Source organism: Mauremys reevesii, linkage group 6 (genome assembly GCF_016161935.1).
Source record: "Mauremys reevesii isolate NIE-2019 linkage group 6, ASM1616193v1, whole genome shotgun sequence".
NCBI lineage: Eukaryota > Metazoa > Chordata > Testudines > Geoemydidae > Mauremys > Mauremys reevesii.
In genome coordinates, this window is record NC_052628.1 from 33,013,097 (window position 1) to 33,033,973 (window position 20,877).

General features: G+C 41.8%; 1 protein-coding gene across 2 annotated transcripts in view; it reads right to left on the reverse strand.

Moving 5' to 3' along the window:
- PLPP1 (phospholipid phosphatase 1) overlaps positions 1–20,877 on the reverse strand; it is a 117,658-nt gene that overhangs the window by 88,659 nt on the left and 8,122 nt on the right. The window contains exon 2 of one of the 2 annotated variants that reach the window (XM_039545914.1): positions 8,525–8,679. The exons of the other annotated variant lie outside the window; for it this stretch is intronic. Within the exon in view, the coding sequence (XP_039401848.1) occupies positions 8,525–8,679 (155 nt within the window). The remainder of the gene's footprint in view (positions 1–8,524; positions 8,680–20,877) is intronic. 2 annotated transcript variants of the gene reach the window in all.

The window sequence follows — 20,877 nt, forward strand, 5'->3', positions numbered from 1 at the left end:
CGGCTAGTCAAAAACTCCAAAGGTAATAAAATGTTTTTTAAGTACATCAGAAGCAGGAAGCCAGCTAAACAACCAGTGGGGCCCCTTGACGATGAAAATACAAAAGGAGCGCTTAAAGATGATCAAGTCATTGCGGAGAAACTAAATGGATTCTTTGCTTCAGTCTTCACGGCTGAGGATGTTAGGGAGATTCCCAAATCTGAGCTGGCTTTTGTAGGTGACAAATCTGAGGAACTGTCACAGATTGAAGTGTCACTAGAGGAGGTTTTGGAATTAATTGATAAACTCAACATTAAACAAGTCACCGGGACCAGATGGCATTCACCCAAGAGTTCTGAAAGAACTCAAATGTGAAGTTGCGGAACTATTAACTAAGGGCTGGTCCACACTAAGAAGCGGGGTCGAACTAGGATACGCAAATTCAGCTACGTGAATAGCGTAGCTGAATTCGAAGTACCCTAGTTCGAACTACTCACCCGTCCAGATGCCACGGAATCGAAGTCTGCGGCTCCAAGGTCGACTCCGCCACCGCCTTTTGCGGTGGTGGAGTACCGGAGTCAACCGCGGCGCTTCCGGAGTTCGAACTATCGCGTCCAGATTAGACGCGATAGTTCGCACTCCGAGAAGTCGAACTCACCGCGTCGACCCGGCTGGTAAGTGTAGACTAGCCCTAAGGTTTGTAACCTGTCCTTTAAATCGGCTTCGGTACCCAATGACTGGAAGTTAGCTAATGTAACACCAATATTTAAAAAGGGCTCTAGGGGTGATCCCGGCAATTACAGACCGGTAAGTCTAACGTCGGTACTGGGCAAATTAGTTGAAACAATAGTAAAGAATAAAATTGTCAGACACATAGATAAACAAACTCTTGAGCAATAGTCAACATGGTTTCTGTAAAGGGAAATCGTGTTTTATTAATCTATAAGAGTTCTTTGAAGGGGTCAACATACATGTGGACAAGGGGGATCCGGTGGACACAGTGTACTTAGATTTCCAGAAAGCCTTTGACAAGGTCCCTCACCAAAGGATCTTACGTAAATTAAGCTGTCATGGGATAAAAGGAAAGGTCCTTTCATGGATTGAGAACTGGTTAAAGGACAGGGAACAAAGGGTAGGAATTAATGGTAAATTCTCAGAATGGAGAGGGGTAACTAGTGGTGTTCCCCAAGGGTCAGTCCTAGGACCAATCCTATTCAATTTATTCATAAATGATCTGGAGAAAGGGGTAAACAATGAGGTGGCAAAGTTTGCAGATGATACTAAACTGCTCAAGATAGTTAAGACCAAAGCAGATTGTGAAGAACTTCAAAAAGATCTCACAAAACTAAGTGATTGGGCAACAAAATGGCAAATGAAATTTAATGTGGATAAATGTAAAGTAATGCACATTGGAAAAAATAACCCCAACTATACATACAACATGATGGGGGCTAATTTAGCTACAACGAGTCAGGAAAAAGATCTTGGAGTTATCGTGATAGTTCTCTGAAGATGTCCACGCAGTGTGCAGAGGCGGTCAAAAAAGCAAACAGGATGTTAGGAATCATTAAAAAGGGGATAGAGAATAAGACTGAGAATACATTATTGCCCTTATATAAATCCATGGTATGCCCACATCTCAAATCCTATGTACAGATGTGGTCTCCTCACCTCAAAAAAGATATTCTAGCACTAGAAAAGGTTCAGAAAAGAGCAACTAAAATGATTAGGGGTTTAGAGAGGGTCCCATATGAGGAAAGATTAAAGAGGCTAGGACTCTTCAGTTTGGAAAAGAGAAGACTAAGGGGGGACATGATAGAGGTATATAGAATCATGAGTGATGTTGAGAAAGTGGATAAGGAAAAGTTATTTACTTATTCCCATAATACAAGAACTAGGGGTCACCAAATGAAATTAATAGGCAGCAGGTTTAAAACAAATAAAAGGAAGTTCTTCTTCACGCAGCGCACAGTCAACTTGTGGAACTCCTTACCTGAAGAGGTTGTGAAGGCTAGGACTATAACAATGTTTAAAAGGGGACTGGATAAATTCATGGTGGCTAAGTCCATAAATGGCTATTAGCCAGGATGGGTAAGAATGGTGTCCCTAGCCTCTGTTCGTCAGAGGATGGAGATGGATGGCAGGAGAGAGATCACTTGATCATTGCCTGTTAGGTTCACTCCCTCTGGGGCACCTGGCATTGGCCACTGTCAGTAGACAGATACCGGGCTAGATGGACCTTAGGCCGTACCGGGTCAGACCATTCTTATGTTCTTATGTTATGCCGATTTAGTAACACCTCCCCAAGTAGCGTACCATCAGTCAGTCAGTCAATGTCATTAGGTCGATGCAGCATCTGTGTAGATGTTGCATTTTATACATCGACTGTTACTGCCTTTCAGGAGCCGCCCCACACTGACAACACAATCTATGCATGCACTCCCAGTGAGGACATGCACTGCTGACACAAGAAGCCAAGTGTACACACAAGTAATTTAATAACTGTGGTGATCGTATGCAGATGTAAGTTAGGTCGACAATTTTGTAGTGTAGACATGGCCTGAGAAAAACAAAAAACTAAGTGCATAATATATTAGGCTACTGAATTCATTATCAAAAGGTAACGAGGCCAACAGATAACTAGATACAGTTAAGAACATCAGTGTAGACTGGTATTAATCCTCAAGCTTCGAGGCATAAAATAACTAGTAACTGACAAGTTACGCAAACTTCTTCCTAATATGTGCACTATAAGGTTTCCAAACACCTTCAGCTGGCACTGGCCATTGTTGGAGTCAATATAATTAACTAGACGGACCTTTGACCTGATCAGTCCGGCGCATATCCATTGACTTATATGGCAATGCCAGTGTAAACTTTGGAAAGGTATCCAAGTTCTCTTCCTCAGTTACATCTATAATGGAAGTGGGCTGCAACTTTAACTATTGAGAGAATATGTATCCATAATACCTGTCCTTCAAGCAAAAGGTATAATCATGGTATTTACAAGATATGTAGTACTACAAACTACCCTGGTTGCTCCAGCCACTGCCAATTGTAGAGCACATTTAAAAAGCCAACCCACTCAAACACCACCATTTCTCTAAGCTTAATTACCTCTTACAAACTCTAATCACCAATTTACAAACCTTACCCTTTAATCAAAACAATTGAGTCATATTCACTTGAGATAATATATTACAGTATCTGACTTGCATTAAGCAGAGCATAGTAAAGGCATGATTTCCCATTCTGAGAAAACAGCTAAGTGCAACAGTTCAAGCACTTTGATAAACCATTGTTATCTGAAATGTAATGGAGGCTATTTGATGATTGTTTTGAGATGTGCGATCAAATTGTTAGGTTATGAAACTCACTAGTATTGCCCAGAAAGCTTCCCAGGAGATAGCGAACTTGAGGGGGGGAGGGGCGTGCAGGGGAAGAAGAGGAGACCAAAGTTCTGTAAGATATGAAAGCTCATTACCCTTTTACAAAAAAGTTTTTCTGTGGGATGGGGTGGTGTGTGTGTACTCTAAGTTCCTAATAGAATATTGCTATTTTAACTAATGCTTGACCTTCTGTACATTACCAAGTTTGTTCATTCACAAAGGATACAGCATTAAAAATATTTATAACACGTTTAAACTAGTTACAAAAATATTGATAAATGAAGTGTGTACAGTGGCAATGACATGTTCTGCCAATGTAATGAAGATTTAGATAGTAAGAGGCTTCACTACAGCACTCTGCTATTAAGTCTTTTCCAAGTAGTGGGGTGACAGCTAGATTTTATTTGAAAGTTAATCATTTTTACGATTAAAAAAGTAGGCAGTTACTGTATGTGTGAAAACCTGTTCTATTTTATATTGGTTTTGCAGAAATGCAATATATTTTTACTGTTCCACATTATAGAATAACGAGCCTTTGCCTAAGAAGGCATCTCCCCACAGATCTTGACAAAGAGGCCTCCAAAGCATGCACCACAGCAGTTCGCTGGAAAAAAAAAATTGAGTCAGAGTATTATTTTCAGAAAGTTCCCTTTAGGTGTTTTGATTAAGTTCTCTTACCACATGTATCATTAAGCTTCATACCTAGCATGTTAAAGTTGGCAAAGGAACAAAGGTAGTAGATGCCCTTTTAGACAGACAACATGCCACTTAGAGACCAGTTTTGCCAAGTCAAATAAGTCTTAATTTAAAAGCAGCAGACAAAACGCTATACGACCACCCAAACTTTACATATTTTAAACATGTCATTCTACATGCCTTCAAAGCAAAGGAGAATTTTAAACTACTATAAGACCTTTAATAGACCCACCTGCCAAAATCCAAAGGAGAAGATGGAAAAAAAAATTCGAAGAGGAAAAAAATGAAAAGGAGAGAAAAAAACCAACCACACCATAAAGAGTTGTCACTTTTGAAATACCTAACTGTTCAAAAATGCTTCACACTTCCACTTACAAACAAGAAACTGTTATGTTACCTATCAATATTTTAAATGATTTTGAAAGCCATCAGCGATGCTGTTTTACTGTGTATTTGTTCTATTACTAGAAGTTACAAGAATACTGACAGACATCAAGACATTTATTAGATAATATGGAGTCAGACATTTGCAGATCTAATCTTTACATGAGGGATGGGTGTGTCAAAGGTTCCTCTTACTTGGATACATGATAGCAGACATCTCATGGACATGAGCCGCTCAGATTATTAGAACTGACTGTCTGAAGTTACTTACTTCCTAGGCCTCAAGGTCTTGTAGCTCAGTGATTCTCAACCAGCGGTACATGTATCCCTGGGAATATGCAGAAGTCTTCCAGAGGATACATCAACTTGTCTAGTTGCCTAGTTTTACAACAGACTACATAAAAAGCACTAACAATGTCAGTACAAACTAAAATTTCACACACACACTTTAAGGCCAGAAGGGACCATTATGATATTCTAGGGAGTCAGATTAGACTAAGACTGATACAGGACTTCACCAAGCAACTCCTGCATCACCATGTAACTCTGTATACAGTCCATCATATCCTAGTAAGTTGTTCCAGTGGTTAAATTACCCTCACTAAAAATTTTGCATCTTGTTTCTAGTCTAAATTTGTCTAGCTTCAGGTTCCAGCCATTGGATGTTATTCCCTTGTCTGCTAAATTAGACACGTAGAGGCTTATAGGCAGTAATCAAGTCATCACTTATCTACCTCTTCACACTCTCTTGGGCAAATTAATAGATTAAATACAAATATTTGTCTCTTGTTGTGAGATAGGTATTCCAGACCTCAAGTCATTCTTGTAACTCTTTTTTGAACCTTTCCAATTTCTCAAAATCCTTTTTTGAAGTAGTACCAGAACTGGCTACAGTAGCCATCTCACTAATGCAATAAACCAATGGCATTAAACAACATTTTCTGAGATACCAGATAAGGCAATGTCCAAATTTTGGCAGGCCAAAGGGCTCTTCAGGTGTGTGCTCTCTAGTGAAACCAAGTTAATTCGTCGCCTTGTTGTCAGAGATTGAGAATTTATGGCATGCATGCCAAAGATGTCACACTAGTTGATTTTTGAATGGCACGCAGACTGTTAATCCAATCAAGTGCACAGCTGGGGATGCACTTCAGTTTGTTTCTCCTCTTTTCACCTGGAGACCCTGCTGTAAGGTTGGCCCTGATACCTGGCTCCAGCTCCAACCAAGGATGGCCTTGCCAATCAGCTCTCTGGCTGCGCGCTGGAGTCCTGGCAGCTCCAGTCGCTACCAATCTTGGCTGCAGCATCCCCATGCTGACCTGCCTCTGTGCCCTCCCTCCCCCTGCAAGATACTCTGCAGCCGGGAAGGAAAAGGTGCCACCTAGCAGGGGACCACAGGGGCTGGAGCTGCCCAGGAGGGCCTTCCGTTTGGCCCATTGGGCATCAGCTGTTCCATCCTACTCCCTGCTGCCCCCTCCTCCCTTCTATCCAGCTTGGAATCTCAGGAACTCTGGTCCCTTTCCCTCCCTGGCTGCAAGGCATCCTCTGAGCTGGCACGTGCTGGCCTGGGCAGAGGCTGGGGTGGGCCTCTCAAAAGCAGGCCCGTACAGGGATGCTACAGCCAGGACCAGTAGGGTAGTGCGTGGGTTGGAGCTGTCAGGAGTCCCAAAGCAGAGCTGGAGCCAGCTAGTAGTGCTGCTCTTACAACAGAGCCCCCAGAGGGGAGCAGGATGGGAACAGCTGATGCCCAATGTAACACTTGCAACTGAAGAACACTGCCATACACAGCAGTATCACCACCTCCCTGCTTCTATTTGACATTCCCCCTACATACACATCCAAGAATTGGCTGAGATCAAATCCATCACACTACGAGCTCAAGTTGAGTTGGTTATCCACCAGAAACTCCCAACTGTGTCTCTGCTTTAAAAAGCAGTACCCATCCTAAAAGCAAAGCCTATATTCTCAATTCCTAGATGCAGGACCTACACACATGACAGCCAATATATAATATCAGTTTTGCCTGCAATCTGAATGCATCATCATATATTAGCACAAAACTTTCAGATAGTAAAGCTAAGTCATCTTTTTTCTAAGGCCACTTGGTTGCACCTCAGGGTGTATGAACTAATTATCCACGTCAGTGGCATTCTATAAAGTGCCAAACTAATTATCCAGAAGAATCAATCGGTTGACTTCACAAAGAAATAAATCCAGTGACTCAGTTGGAAAAAACTGTAAACAGATTTAGTGACCTTAATCTGATATGAAGTAGGTAAGACGGGTTCAGAAAGGTTTTCCCTTGCATATCCTGCAAAGGAACATAGTGTATGCTCTCAATCAGTGTCTGAAGTTCTGGCTTTAAGTCCATGCTTTTACTAAAAAAAAAAAAAAAAAAAAATCTTGAGAATCTCTTCATTTGAGTTGTTGAAATACAATACTATTGTGCTTTTTTTTGGCACAATTCCTTATGCTAGTTAAATTATTTGTGTAGAAGGTGTCAGGCAGCATATACAAATCTGTTTGCCTTATCAGAGATCTGGAATATTAACATAGTAATGTCATGTGCTTGTTACCGAAATATTGGGTTCATCTAGCTGAGAGCCAATAACAGCCTGACAGGGATAAGGAAAAGGTTGCTTTATTTTGCAGAAGAAAGGAGAGCCCTTGCATTTAGGCACAGAAGACTTTATAAAATTTGTGTAAAACAGATTTTTATACATATTTAGACAAGATCCCTGCCGTGTTAACACTTGATTGGTGGTTGCCAGACTTTGTACTTTGGCTATCTGGTTAGTGAAAACCGGTTGCGAGCTAGTTTTCTTTTTTTGCTTTAAGGCAGAGGAGAAAAGACAGTTTAAAAGTTTAGGTTACTGTGTATGTGAGGCTTTTGCTTTTCCCCAGTGGCTGCCTGCTAGTAGAAATAAGGGGTGGGGGGGAAAAATCGCCAGTAACTTTCACATCTTGAAGTAAAGAAAAAACACAAGAGCACAGAAAGCCAAGAATTACAGAGCTTGCACAAAGTCCTCTGAAGTTGATCAGAGTATTGGTTTCAGGAAGCAGGTTTGTAATAAGTCAACAATAAAATCTTTGCAGTTAAGGATATTTCAGGCACTCAATCTAAAAAGCAGTACATGGGTATATATATTTCTCTTAATTAAAAGTTACAAAAAGTCCTATATAACATAGCTGTCATAGAAGGCTCAAACATGACTGCCCCTATCTGAAAGGCAAAAAAGTTTAAGCCTAAATAAGCTTGGGATGGAGAGACTATTTTTAGTTTTTTAAGTTGAAGTCTAAAAGATAAGGAGATGTTTTATACTATTGTGTATAGTTTACATTTTTCTGATGCTATCCTTCATTGCACTTGAAAAATGTGCAAGTACATCTAATTTGCACGTCTGAAATTAGACAGAGATATGTAATAACCATGTTCACCTGTGCCCATGCCAGTGGTGGATTTCACATCTGTGCCTGAAAAACTTAATATTTATTGGCCAGTTTGCAGTAGGCTTCCTTAAGGCTTGATAAAGCCTGCATCTTTGTGAGAGTCCTGAAATGTGTTACACTTTTCTTTGCAAAAAGGCATGATGAAAGTATATAATATGAAGTTTCACCTTGATTACTGAGATGAAAATTTCAGTTTACTCTATGAATTCCAAATTTCATATTTTAAAGACACAAAAACCAATATATTAATTTTCTGGTTTTGGAGCTTTATGTTAGTTAGTTCCCTCCCTGAAACATTTGTAGAACTTTTGTTTAACCATTTTTATGGCATTTGTGTCTATTTTCAGAAGGCAGTCATAAGTTCTAGCTTTATAACTGTGTACAATATGCAATACAGTGCAGTACAGTGTAAAGTAAATAAGATTTTTAAAATGTTTAAGAAGCTTCATTTAAAAGTAAATTAAAAAGCAGAGCGCCCTGGTCCGGTGGCAGTGCGAGTGCCACTGAAAATCAGCTCGCGTGCTGCCTTCAGCACGCATGCCATAGGTTACCTACCCCTGACCTATTGGAACCCTCTTAAGTCTTTCCCCACCACCCGCACACAGATGGCTAGAAATTTGGCTACTTACAGAGAAAATGGGCAGGGTGAACCCCACTGCATAGAGGACAGTGGATGTGACGGTACTGTCATGGAATGGATACTTGATGCTGTCATCATTACAGAAAAAGCCTCGCTGATATGGCTTTATTTTGGCCAAGTTTAGAACACCCAGGGGTAAGCCAGCTGTTGGGGGAAGGGGGAAAAAAAAAGACACAACGGGTTAAATTAAAATTCACTTTATCAGGCATGGAGAAAACTTCAAAACAACATGCAAAACTTAAGTTTCCCTTGAGTCAGTGCAGGATATTAGATACCATGCAACGCACACGCTTGCCCAACCCTTGCTATAGCCAATGTAAAGGCTGCCTCTTAGTTAGGAACAATACATAATGTCACCTGCCAATAATCGCAGAAATTGGAGGGAGGTAAAGGAGTTCAAAGTCTTGGTTTTTTTAATTGATGAAAACATTGCCAGGTACTTCATTCTTTTTTTAAATGACATTGACCTTTCATTGAATTAATAGTGTGTAGAACAGTTTAAATATCTCATTAAAAATTTGAGTTTTTAAGCCAAAGGAAGGAGAACCTTTCAAACTTTTTTTTTTTGGAGAAGGGAAAAATAAGAAGGGACCAAGTCTCATGATGGGAAAAAGCAGTTCTGAAATGGGAAGAGGAGGGGAATTTCAAAGACACTGTCAGGAAACTGGACATCCTGAATGGAATAAGCTAGTTTATAATTTTTTTTTAAAAAACATTGTGACCAAAAAAAAACGTGCTTGCCTCATGTTATATATAATTATTGTAGGCTTTAAATAGGACATGCATAAAGTGAATAGGATATGGCCCTTTATATTTGAACTCTTCCAGTAGTAATCTCATCGATTTGATAATATATCATTTCTAAAAGGTAGCTGTGAGACAAATAACCAAGTACTAGTAATCTTGACAATGAGGTCACACATGCTCTACATTTCAGGTCATATGTAGCCCCTTGGGCTACATGAGAATTAGAAGTTTCTTGGAAAAGTCTTTACTCCATGTACAGCTGCCATCTTCAAGTTTCCTGGCTGTGCAACAGGAGTGTCTTGTACCACCAATCTAAAACAAAAGGAATAGGCTGCAACTGTCTCTTATTGCAGCCACAGCATTACATACCTTCTGTTAAACTTATTGTTCTTCCTTATTTTATAGAAGTTGACGACAGAATATAAAGTTAAACACAGGCATTAACTTTGTTCAACATAATTTATAAGATAAGCCAAAGTGATTATTACTGTAGTAGCAGTTACGTAATGGATCTGCTGACTAACCTAATTGCCTTCTATGATGAGATAACCAGCTCTGTGGATGAGGGGAAAGCAGTGGATGTGCTATTTCTGGACTTCAGCAAAGCTTTTGATACAGTCTCCCACAGTATTCTTGCCAGCAAGTTAAAGAAGTATGGGCTGGATGAATGGACGGTAAGGTGGATAGAAAACTGGCTAGATGGTCGGGCTCAACGGGTAGTGATCAATGGTTCCATGTCTAGTTGGCAGCCGGTATCAAGTGGGGTGCCCCAAGGGTCGGTTTTATTCAATATCTTCATTAACGATCTGGAGGATGGTGTGGACTGCACCCTTAGCAAGTTTGCAGATGACACTAAACTGGGAGGAGTGGTTGATACGCTGGAGGGTAGGGATAGGATACAGAGAGACCTAGACAAATTAGAGGATTGGGCCAAAAGAAATATGATGAGGTTCAACAAGGACAAGTGCAGAGTCCTGCACTTAGGACGGAAGAATCCCATGCACTGCTACAGACTAGGGACCGAATGGCTGGGCAGCAGTTCTGCAGAAAAGGACCTAGGGGTTACGGTGGACGAAAAGCTGAATATGAGTCAACAGTGTGCCCTTGTTGCCAAGAAGGCTAATGGCATTTTGGGCTGTATAAGTAGGGGCATTTCCAGCAGATCGAGGGACGTGATCATTCCCCTCTATTCAGCACTGGTGAGGCCTCATCTGGAGTACTGTGTCCAGTTTTGGGCCCCACACTACAAGAAGGATGTGGATAAATTGGAGAGAGTCCAGCGGGGGGCAACAAAAATGATTAGGGGGCTGGAACACATGACTTATGAGGAGAGGCTGAGGGAACTGGGATTGTTTAGCCTGCAGAAGAGAAGAATGAGGGGGGATTTGATAGCTGCTTTCAACTACCTGAAAGGGGGTTCCAAAGAGGATGGATCTAGACTGTTCTCAGTGGTAGAAGATGACAGAACAAGGAGTAATGGTCTCAAGTTGCAGAGGGGGGGGGGTTAGGTTGGATATTAGGAAAAACTTTTTCACTAGTAGGGTGGTGAAGAATTGGAATGGGTTACCTAGGGAGGTGGTGGAATCTCCTTCCTTAGAGGTTTTTAAGGTCAGGCTTGACAAAGCCCTGGCTGGGATGATTTAGTTGGGTTTGGTCCTGCTTTGAGCAGGGGGTTGGACTAGATGACCTCCTGAGGTCCCTTCCAACTCTGAGATTCTATGATTGGATCCTGAACTCGGGGTAAAGGACAAAGGCATTACTGTACAGTTCTAAGAACAGGTCTCAGTTCATGATAAGAAAAAAAAAGTTTCCTCACTTTATTTAAAAACAAAAATCACAAGTTACTCTTTTAGTTTGGTGACACTTGTTCTTTAAAAAGGCATCATCAAGAACTTAAAATCTCAGATTTTAAGTCTAATTTCCTTATTCATGAAGCCAATTTTAATATTGGCTACATGAATAAGCGTCTAGTTTACTTGTAATTATGCTGTTACTTACCCTTCTTTCTCCCGTTTCCTCAATTTGGGTAGCCAGAAACCTATTGTAGCTCTTTTCAGTTTTAGGCATCACTGATTTCACTTCTTGGTTCTCACATACTAGTCACACTATATAGTATTTGGTTTGCAAACATTGTAGGGGAATGTTTTGGACACAACACACTTTTGTTTAACTGAACCTGAAACAAAAGTAGTTTTAGGCACACAAGTTTCATAGTCTGGGCTGCAGTCATATACTCATGTGCATTTGTTTTAGTCACAAAAATAAAAAACAAAGTTATGCATATGCACTGGAACTACTCAGCACCACAGCATAAAGTTAAGCACATAACTATGTTCCTGAAACTCTTACTCTTCTTGTCTAACAGAAAAAAGAAATTGGCTGCAGCCAAAAATGGCATAGCCCCCCAAAATTTAAGAGGAAAAGCAAAACAGTTTATTTTCACTTCAAAACTGAAAAAACTTTGTAGGGACCTAATGAAATATTTTAAATTAACAAAACTTGGGAATGGGGAACCTGAATATGAGAAGTCAAACAGAGTAATACTTGGCAGGCTCCAGGGTGGGGCGCAGAAGGGGACTCTGGGCTGGTGCTGGGGATGAGAGATTTGGGGTGCAGGAGAGGGATCAGGGCTGGGATAGGGAGTTGGGATGCAGGGGATGTGAGAGCTCCAGCTGGGGGTGAGGGGTTTGGGGTGTACGAGGGTGCTCCGGGCTGGGATTGAGGTGTTCAGAGGGGGGTGAATCAGGGCTGGGGCACAGGAGGGGGTGCAGGCTCTTTTATTAACTAGCCTCAGGCAGCTCCTGGAAGCAGCAGCATATCCTCCCCACTGGCTCCTACACACAGGCATGGCCAGGGGGCTCTGCGCACTGTCCCGTCCGCAGGCACTGCCCCCACAGCTCCCATTGGCCGTGGTTCCTGGCCAGTGGGAGCTGCGAAGCTGGCACTTGGGGCGGGGACACTGCACAGAGCCCCCTGGCTGCCCCTATGCCTAGGAGCCAGATGGAGGGACATGCTGCTGTTTCCAGGAGCTGCGCAGAGCCAAGGGAGGCAGGGAGCCTGCCTTAGCCCTGCTGCACCGCCGACCGGACTGTTGATGGCCCGGTCAGTGGTGCTGCTACTCTGACCATGTTCTGGACAAAAACTGGACACCTGGCAACCCTACCTCTGACCAATGTGGAGAAAGGCAGCTAGTGACAGGAGGGCGAGTCTAGAAGCCAACCTCTCTTTGACACTATCTCCTAAACCCCATGACTCACCCTCTGCTCCCCTCCAAGCTAGCCAGCAGAAGCAGCAACAGAGATCAGGGCCAAGAAAAAGCTCGCTAAACTAGCTTCTTATACCACAAGACTATTAACTCTGGAATATTGTCTGAGGGTCTCTGGGAACTCATTCTGACAGTGAAGGGGCTTCACCAAGGGGATACTCAGAATACAGTTTTATTAACTAGTGATTTGCCATTCAGGATTAAAATCTGCTTCTACTCAGGAGCATGTTATAGCTGGCTGAAATGCTACAGTATTTCCCATAGACAAGAACGTTATTTGACAGGAAACAGCATTAGGCTCCACCAGTGTTCAAAACTAGAGCTGACCTAAAAGGAGGAAACCCTTTCCACGAAAAACTTGTGTTTTTGAGAAAGTTCCATCCTGAAATGCAATGACATGAAATGTGAAAATTTTCACATTTCAAGAAAGATTTCACTGTAGGCAAACTTAATTTTATGGTTTTCCAGCTGCTCTCAAGGTTGTGTCAATTTCACTTGTGCTTTCAGGCCAGCTGCTGGAGAACTCAGCTACTCTGTCCCTCACTTCTCAGGAGCTGGGGGAAGCAGAGCTATAGCACCCTGCTGTGTTTCAACAAAAGTTTAGTGGAATCTATACAAGATTCACTGAAACATTTCATTCTACCGAATCGGCATTTTCCAACAAAAAACTTAGTTTTACTGGAAGATTTCCAATCAGCTCTTTACACAACCCCTTTATTATGCTTACAAATTCGAAGGTTTCTTTTGTAGTTCGTTCTATTTTGTGTATAAAATCTTTCTTCTATTTCAAGAGCATTTTTGTTGCTCAATAAGGGGGGAAGCTCCAGTTCTGTAAGAACATCATGGCGGGGGGGGGGGTACCCAATGACATGATTTTTTTTCCTCCTAGTTTATTATTCGCAATTAAGTATAGACTTTACATCAGGGGTCTCAAACACACAGCCCGCGGAGTTATTTGCTGCAGCCCACCAAGCTCCCCATAGCACCCCCTCCTCCTGCAGCCAAGCTCCCCTCACCTGCCGCCCCCACCCTGCCCAGCACACTGCGTCCCTGCTCCTCTGCCTACCTCCAGGCACTTCCCACCACCAAACAGCTGTTTGGCAGCGCTTTCCAGGAAGGCGGGGAAGGAGCGAGGAGCCATATGCTCAGGGGAAGAGGCGGGGATTTGGGAAATGGGTTGGAATAGGGGCAGAGAGGGAGTGGAGTTGGGGTGGGGACTTTGGGGAAGGGGTGGGAAGAGGCAGGGTGGGGCGGAGCCTCATGGAAGGGGTGGAGTGGGGGCAGGGCCAGAGGCAGCGGGATGGTGTGTCTGTGATGCAGCCCTCGGGCCAATGTACTAGTCCTCATGTGGCCCTCGTGGTCATTTGAGTTTGAGATCCCTGCTTTACACTGTCTTTGGTGCTTCTTTCCTCAAAACCAGGAGGGTATATCTATACATAGTTATTCAAGCAATTATATAGCTTACCCTATATTTACTCCAATTCTTAGTTTTTTTGTTGCTATGTAAAGAAATGCATTATTCATCATTTCCTCTTTTAAATAGTATTAATTTTTTACTTGTGATTTGTCTCAAGTCTATTTGGAAGGGAATATAATACAATTAAAATCCACAAAAACAGCATTTTAAAGTCGGTTGTTTTCTTTTGATTAGTTATAAAAGGCTACCTTAAAACTGCTGGATACATAAAAATGCATCAAAAAGAGTTCTTCTTATCAAAGCACGTTTGGCATTTATTAACCAATACAAGTATTATCAGCAGGTCATGAATTGGATTGTTTGTCACCCTTTCAAAGTTTTAGAATTAGTAGATCTCATCCTCTCACACCTATTTTTTATTCATAGACTGGATGAGGAAACTTTCTGGTTTTTTAACTTTGAATGAATGAATCATTGAGTAAACTAGCTAAATAAACTGAAATGAAGAAAATATTCTCTCTGTGCTTGCAAAAAGGCCAATACTGTAAAAAAAGATGTTTTAGCACTTCAACAAACTCTAGTTCCAGGTCCTTAGCCAGTGGCTTCCAGAAGTTTATTGGTCTTAATTTCTTTTTTAAAACATTGTCAGTAAACATATACAAATTATTATTTTTTACAAAATTAAGCAAAGTGATTAATAGATTAGAGTAAATTTTGGCCTTAACAGAGGATGCCATAATTTCAAATAGGTTTATGTATTAGAAAACCTAATATAAAAAAAATTGATTTTTATCCAGTCTGTGTAATATAAGTGGATTGCGAATCTGTCAAATCCACACCAATGTCTTCCTTCAACTTGTCTTTAAATGTAGTCAGAACTCGTTTGTCAAACTCAAAATGCCACACCTGCTAATTCCTGGAGTTATGCTGGAGAGCTGGTATTCTTGCTTTGCAAAAATCATGTCACCCTATCACTCAGGCAGGTCACACCTCTCCACACAAGGAGTCTCCAACTGAATGCTATTCATTAGCAAAGTTTAGTGATTTTTTTAAATTAAGAATGTGACCTGTAAAAGTGTATTTTAATTCCTAGAATTATGCTGTGACCTAGCCCAGCACTCAGCTAACATTCCATTACAAACCTTATAACCATAGGTTCTCAGGATTCAAGCTACAGGGAAAATTGTGTTTTCCCTATCAACTATGCAAATATAAGTGTTATACAAACATTCCTATAGGATAATGGAAGGATAGATTCTGTGGGAAGCTAGTGCCCAGTACTATTAAAAATTCAATTTGGCAATCAGTGGGAGTTTTGCCACAGCTTATCAGAATCCTACGGCCAGCAATGAAAGATTCACATTGCTGAGGAAGGTCAGTGAGCAGCTGCCACCAAGAAAGGTGCTGGGACTATTCACTTAGGGGAAGACCACCTCAAAGACACCTTAGCTGGAGGAGTAGAGCTGGCAGAGCCCTCTTCCCTGCCCACCTTACCCAGAGCAGCCAGGAGGCTGGCACAAAGCATAGACCAATAGAGAGAGAGCCCCTCAGAACAGCCAGGGGGTTCTGCAATGACTGGAAGAGAGAAGAGACAGAAAGCTCCTTGAAACAGAAGAGGGAAAGAGGTGCTTAGAATTTGTCAAAACACCTAGTAGCTAGACAGAGGCAGATACAGAAGGTGGAGATCAATGCACCCTCTTTATTCCCAGCAGCCAGGAATGAGTGAAGGGAGAAAAACTGGGCTGTTTGCCAGAATGCTGCCCCTGGACCTCACTGGCAGGTTCCCTTTACCTTGTCTTTCCTATTTATACCTGGCTAGTAGATCTTTCCTGTCCTGACTGTAAGTGCCTAAGATTGTTAGCTGAAGCATTTTTAATACTATCATGTTTATACCAACCTAATGATTCTGATACTGTAATTTAAGAAAGCCCTCTTGTAAACAGAGAGGGTACACATTTGATTAAAACTGAACTAGCTATAATAAAGCTGAGCTAAGTTCTTTTTTCATTAGTGAAAACATGCCAATAATTTGCTGAGTGGCTGAGAAGGAACAAGATTAAGAAGAGTAATAACCACAATGCTCTTTAATAGCCACCTCACTGGCCCAGCCTGGGTTGTGATACTGATGATACCTCAAAGAGGAAGTCATTTACTGTGCCATTCCTGCTGGATAAGGATGGCTGTGGCCGCTCAGGAGTGCAGAAGTAGGGAGGGGGAAAGGATTTGTCCTCTGGCTCGGAGGAGACTGTTCATAGAAATTCTTGGGGCTGGAGGAGGCAAAGGGAGGGGTGAAGATTTCTGTTTAAATCATTTATTGTAAGGATTAAAGCTATTCTCTCACCTCCAATTAAAGTTAGTTCTATGGGAAATGAGATTCTAGTTCATTATCTACATTATCCACCCCACTTAAAAATGAATTACACATAACATCTTTGAAGTGCCTTATAAACATGAGCTCATTAATCTTCACCACTCCTGTTTTAAGTATGCAAACAAATACAATTTGAGTTTTACAGACGGAGAAAATACAGGCAGTGAGAGGTCAGTGGCCTGATTTTCAGAGTTGTTGACTGCCTGTAAATCCTACTGAAAGCCACCTGTACATTCTGCTGCAAATATTCAGCACATATTAGAATAATTGATTTTATCACAGTAGTACAGGTAGGAATATACAGTGAATTTGAATCTGGCTGCACTAGCGTGATCACGTAAAATTATTAAAAAGGAAATCAACCTGGGGTCAAGACCTTGTTTTTCCAGATTTTGTAGCTGTCCAGCCCACTCTTATCTTGCCTTCCCTATTCCCAGAAAGGAAGCAGACTGTCAAACAGGTGGAGAAGTTCTGCAGCTACAATCACAGATTTTCTGCTTAAAAGTCTGTGTGTAAAATGAATCTAGCGATTCAGGTTTTATTAAAAGCCTGTCAAGTTAGATGGTTTGACCATTTCCCCACCCCAAGCTAGTATACATTGGGCTGCAACTGCTGAAAGTAATTTCAAGTCAATGACCATGAACCTGTATACATGACTGATTTTTAACTATGGAAAGACGCAATGGTTCTCCTTTCCCGTGCAGCTTAGTAAGAATGTAGCATAGCAGTGTTCTACTTAAACAAACAAGGTTCTTAACAGATCCAGGTTATGATGGCAGTGTCAGAGAAACTACAGGTTTTCCATAACACACTACACCATCCCTAAGACCATGCCATTTTTCCATACTGTATCACAATAGCATGCATCAGAATATAAATAAGAGAACTATTTTAGTAAATCAGAGCCAGGCATTCTCTTGGCAAACTGGAGTTTTCATAACTTGTAACTGTTTCCAGAGCACACCAGTTGTGTCTTTAAACTGTCATTATTATAGTGTTTGAAAATAAACTGCATTTTAATGCACATTTAAGTAATTAGACATAGTATTTGTTTTTGCAAAAAAATATTTCTACTTTTGAAGCTGGACAAGTTTGTTCAGAGTTAGTTTAAAAGCAATAAGCTTTTTATGTAATTGTCACATTTGAGTACACAGAATGGTTCTACAGTATGTTCAGATACATCTCATCTAACTTTTCTCACATTTTATCTGTATGAATAAGAAGGAAGCTAGGTGATATAGGGAAGTAAGTGCTTAGATACCACAATATTTCATGTGTGTAGAGGTATTATCTGCCTTGTTGAAGATTATAATAGAACCATTAGCAATATACAGATCAACAACTGCCTTGCCATATATTTTAGATGTCCGTTATTAAGAACTTTCCCTTTGGGAAGAAAATTCCATTTCCAATGCTGATGTGACCACAGATCTAAGAAGAGAATAAGAGGTGACGGAGTCCTGAGTTTGAATGAAATTCTGTTTTTAATACAAGCCACAGAAAGAACTGTAAACATGAAAGCAAATAATGTGTGTATTGGGGAGGATGGAAGTAGAAGAAGTGGACTTCTGCATATAAAGAAGCAACCACAAAATAGGCAGGAGGTCTGAAAGGTTAATTTTAGCTAGAAAAGAAAAAAAAAATCAGATCAGTTACCACAGAATCATCTTAAAAAGGCAGGAGAGCCTCATGAAGTGACATTACAGGAGGCTGAAAGCTAAACCAAAGAAAAAAAAGGAGGAGACATTTTTACTCAACCTGTCTAAAAAAAATTTTAAATTAATATCCATTTGATGCCAATATCTACTGTCACTTGGTAGAAAGGATGTCAGTTAAAGAGCTGACATTAAATTCTTACAGCTTAATTGGAGGGGTACAGTGAACATTGGAGTCCCACAGAACATCGTCAAGAAAAAACTATAAAAAGAACAAACCTTTGCTGATATTTCTATGTCAAGAAGGAGACTATATTATACAAGCAGCACAAGGGGCAGAAAATTTAATTTTTTTACATCTTTTGTAGGTCTCTTTTAAAAGTATCTTGATTTCACAAGCTAAATCTCTTCAATGACTTACACAGCTCAAAAGTTTAATATTAAAAAAAATTCATGAATACAAAGTGACAGCATCTAACTAGTTTTCAGATTAATATTAGTTGGAGAAGTTAACCAGAGTGGAACCCAAACAATGGCAATAAAGCAATTCAGCATTAAGGTTGGAAAGCAGTTATAATCAAATGGTGAGCTCATTCCCTGTCATCCTGGAAGAATGGCTAGGTCTCCCATGAGTAAGTCTGCAGTAGGAGGAAACAGCATAGCCACAATTAATGAAAAGGGGCCAATTTCTGAATATCTGCACTAGGACTGCATAGGAGTTTCTGAAGTGATACCTGAGCGCGCACGCACACACACACACACACACACCCACCCACCCCTCTACCTATCACTTAGAACATACGCAGACACTGGGAGTATAAGCACTCCCCAAATCATTAAGGGGTTCTCCTGCTTTAGATCATTAACAGTCAAAAGTTTTCATATCTGGACCAAAAAGAAGAAGATGGAAGATTTGCTGCCAAGTTGTCCCCCCGCACCTCCGCTTTAAAAAAAAAATATCTCTCTCTCTCTCTCTCTCTCTAATAAAAACTAGCTCAAAGAGCCAGCCTTCACCCCCCTAAAAAAAGGGCACAAACGTAATATCCCATAGGGCAGGGGTAGGCAAATTTTTTGGCCCGAGGGCCACATCTGGGTATGGAAATTGTATGGCAGACCATGAATGCTCACAAAATTGGGGCTGGCTATGAGAGGGGGTGAGGGCTCTGGCTGGGGGTGCGGGCTCTGGGGTGGGGCCAGAAAGGAGAAGTTCAGGGTGCAGGAGGGGGCTCTGGGCTGGGGTGCAAAGGGGTGAGGGCTCCAGCTGGGGATGCGGGCTCTGGGGTGGAGCTGGGGATGCAGGGTTGGAGGTGCAGGAGGGTGCTCCAGGCTGGGACTGAAGGGTTCAGAGGGCAGGAGGGGAATCAGGGCTGGGGCAGGGGCACGGAAGGGGGCCAAGGGTGCAGGCTCCGGGCAGCACTTACCTCAAGCAGCTCCTGGAAGCAGCAGCATGTCCTACCTCAGTCTCCTATGCAGACGTGCAGCCAGGTGGCTCTGTGCACTGCCTTGCTCGCAGGTGCCACCCCCACATCTCCCATTGGCCGTCATTCCTGGCCAACGGGAACTGTGAGGGCAGTGCTTGGGTGGGGACAGCGTGCGGAGCCCCCTGGCTGCCCCTACATGTAGGAGCTGGAGGGGAGACATGCTGCTGCTTCCAGGAGCCGCACGGAGCCACAGCATGTGGGGAGCAGGACAAGCCCTCAACCCCACTCCCCAGCGGGAGCTTGAGGGCCAGATTAAATGCGGCCCCCTGGCCGTAGTTTGCCCACCGCTGCCATAGGGGGTTACTATATCCTCATTACAATTTACAAACATCTCCCCCCATCCAGAATCTTTGCAGTTATAATTTGGTTTTATGCTGCAAGTTTATTCTGTGGTCAGAACTGTAGCCACACATCAGTTAATGCATAGTAGTTGCAATGCTGTGGTCATGTAACAATGTATCCCAAGAAGTTAAAGTATATTTTAAGAGTATCCTATTTCTCATACACAGCACCACTGTGATGTCTTCATGTTAATCTCACATGGCCCAGTCTTGCTCCCTCTGAAGTCAATCAGGAGATTTGCCATTGATTTCAGCAGGAGTTGGACAGGTGATGGTGAAAAAATTTACATTAGGGTTTCCATGCTTCATTACAGACTATAAATATACCGTACGGAATTGGCAAAACTGGGAGTTTTATTTTAATTTTACACTGATGCCTGAAATCCAGACAATTACTGTTTAAAAAAAGTCTCCTGAAGTCAGTATTTTCCACCGACTTCAACAGGCTTTGAATGAGGCCCAAACTTATTTTATTGAAGCAGACTCCCAGTAAAGAGGGGGGGAAGCCCCCCCTCCCTTTTTTTAAATGGACAGTTAAAAGCAGGTTGGATGGAGCACTCAAGACCATATGAAAGGGAACAAACCACACTGGCAGACCAAGAGGATTGACTGCTTGTACTTATGGGTCTTTACCATCTCTGATTTCCGTAAGTAGAGTCTAGAATTCTAACATAACCTGCTAAGTGATTACTTTTTATTGAGCTTAATCTTTTGTGACTAGTAGGGAATTTTAAAACTTTTGTAGTTATATATTGTGTTCTTCCAGTCATCACACTTTTGATAGTTGGTTTCACATATTCGATCCAGCTGAACTAAACCTGAAGACATTCTTCCCACCTCCACGCATAAGTGCTGCCACCAGTCATGTGTGGGGGGAGGGGGGCGGCTAAGACCCTCTATGTTGTTTGCCCAATGTAAAAGGTCTCTTTAGTCAGTTGCTCCCTAACTGATTGTGTAAGAGAACCTCTTTTACTTTCTTTTGACTATCTCATTTGATCTCCATCCTTCCCCTCCCCCTGCAACCACCTAATATAGGTAGAGATGTTTACTGATCAGCTGAAGTGC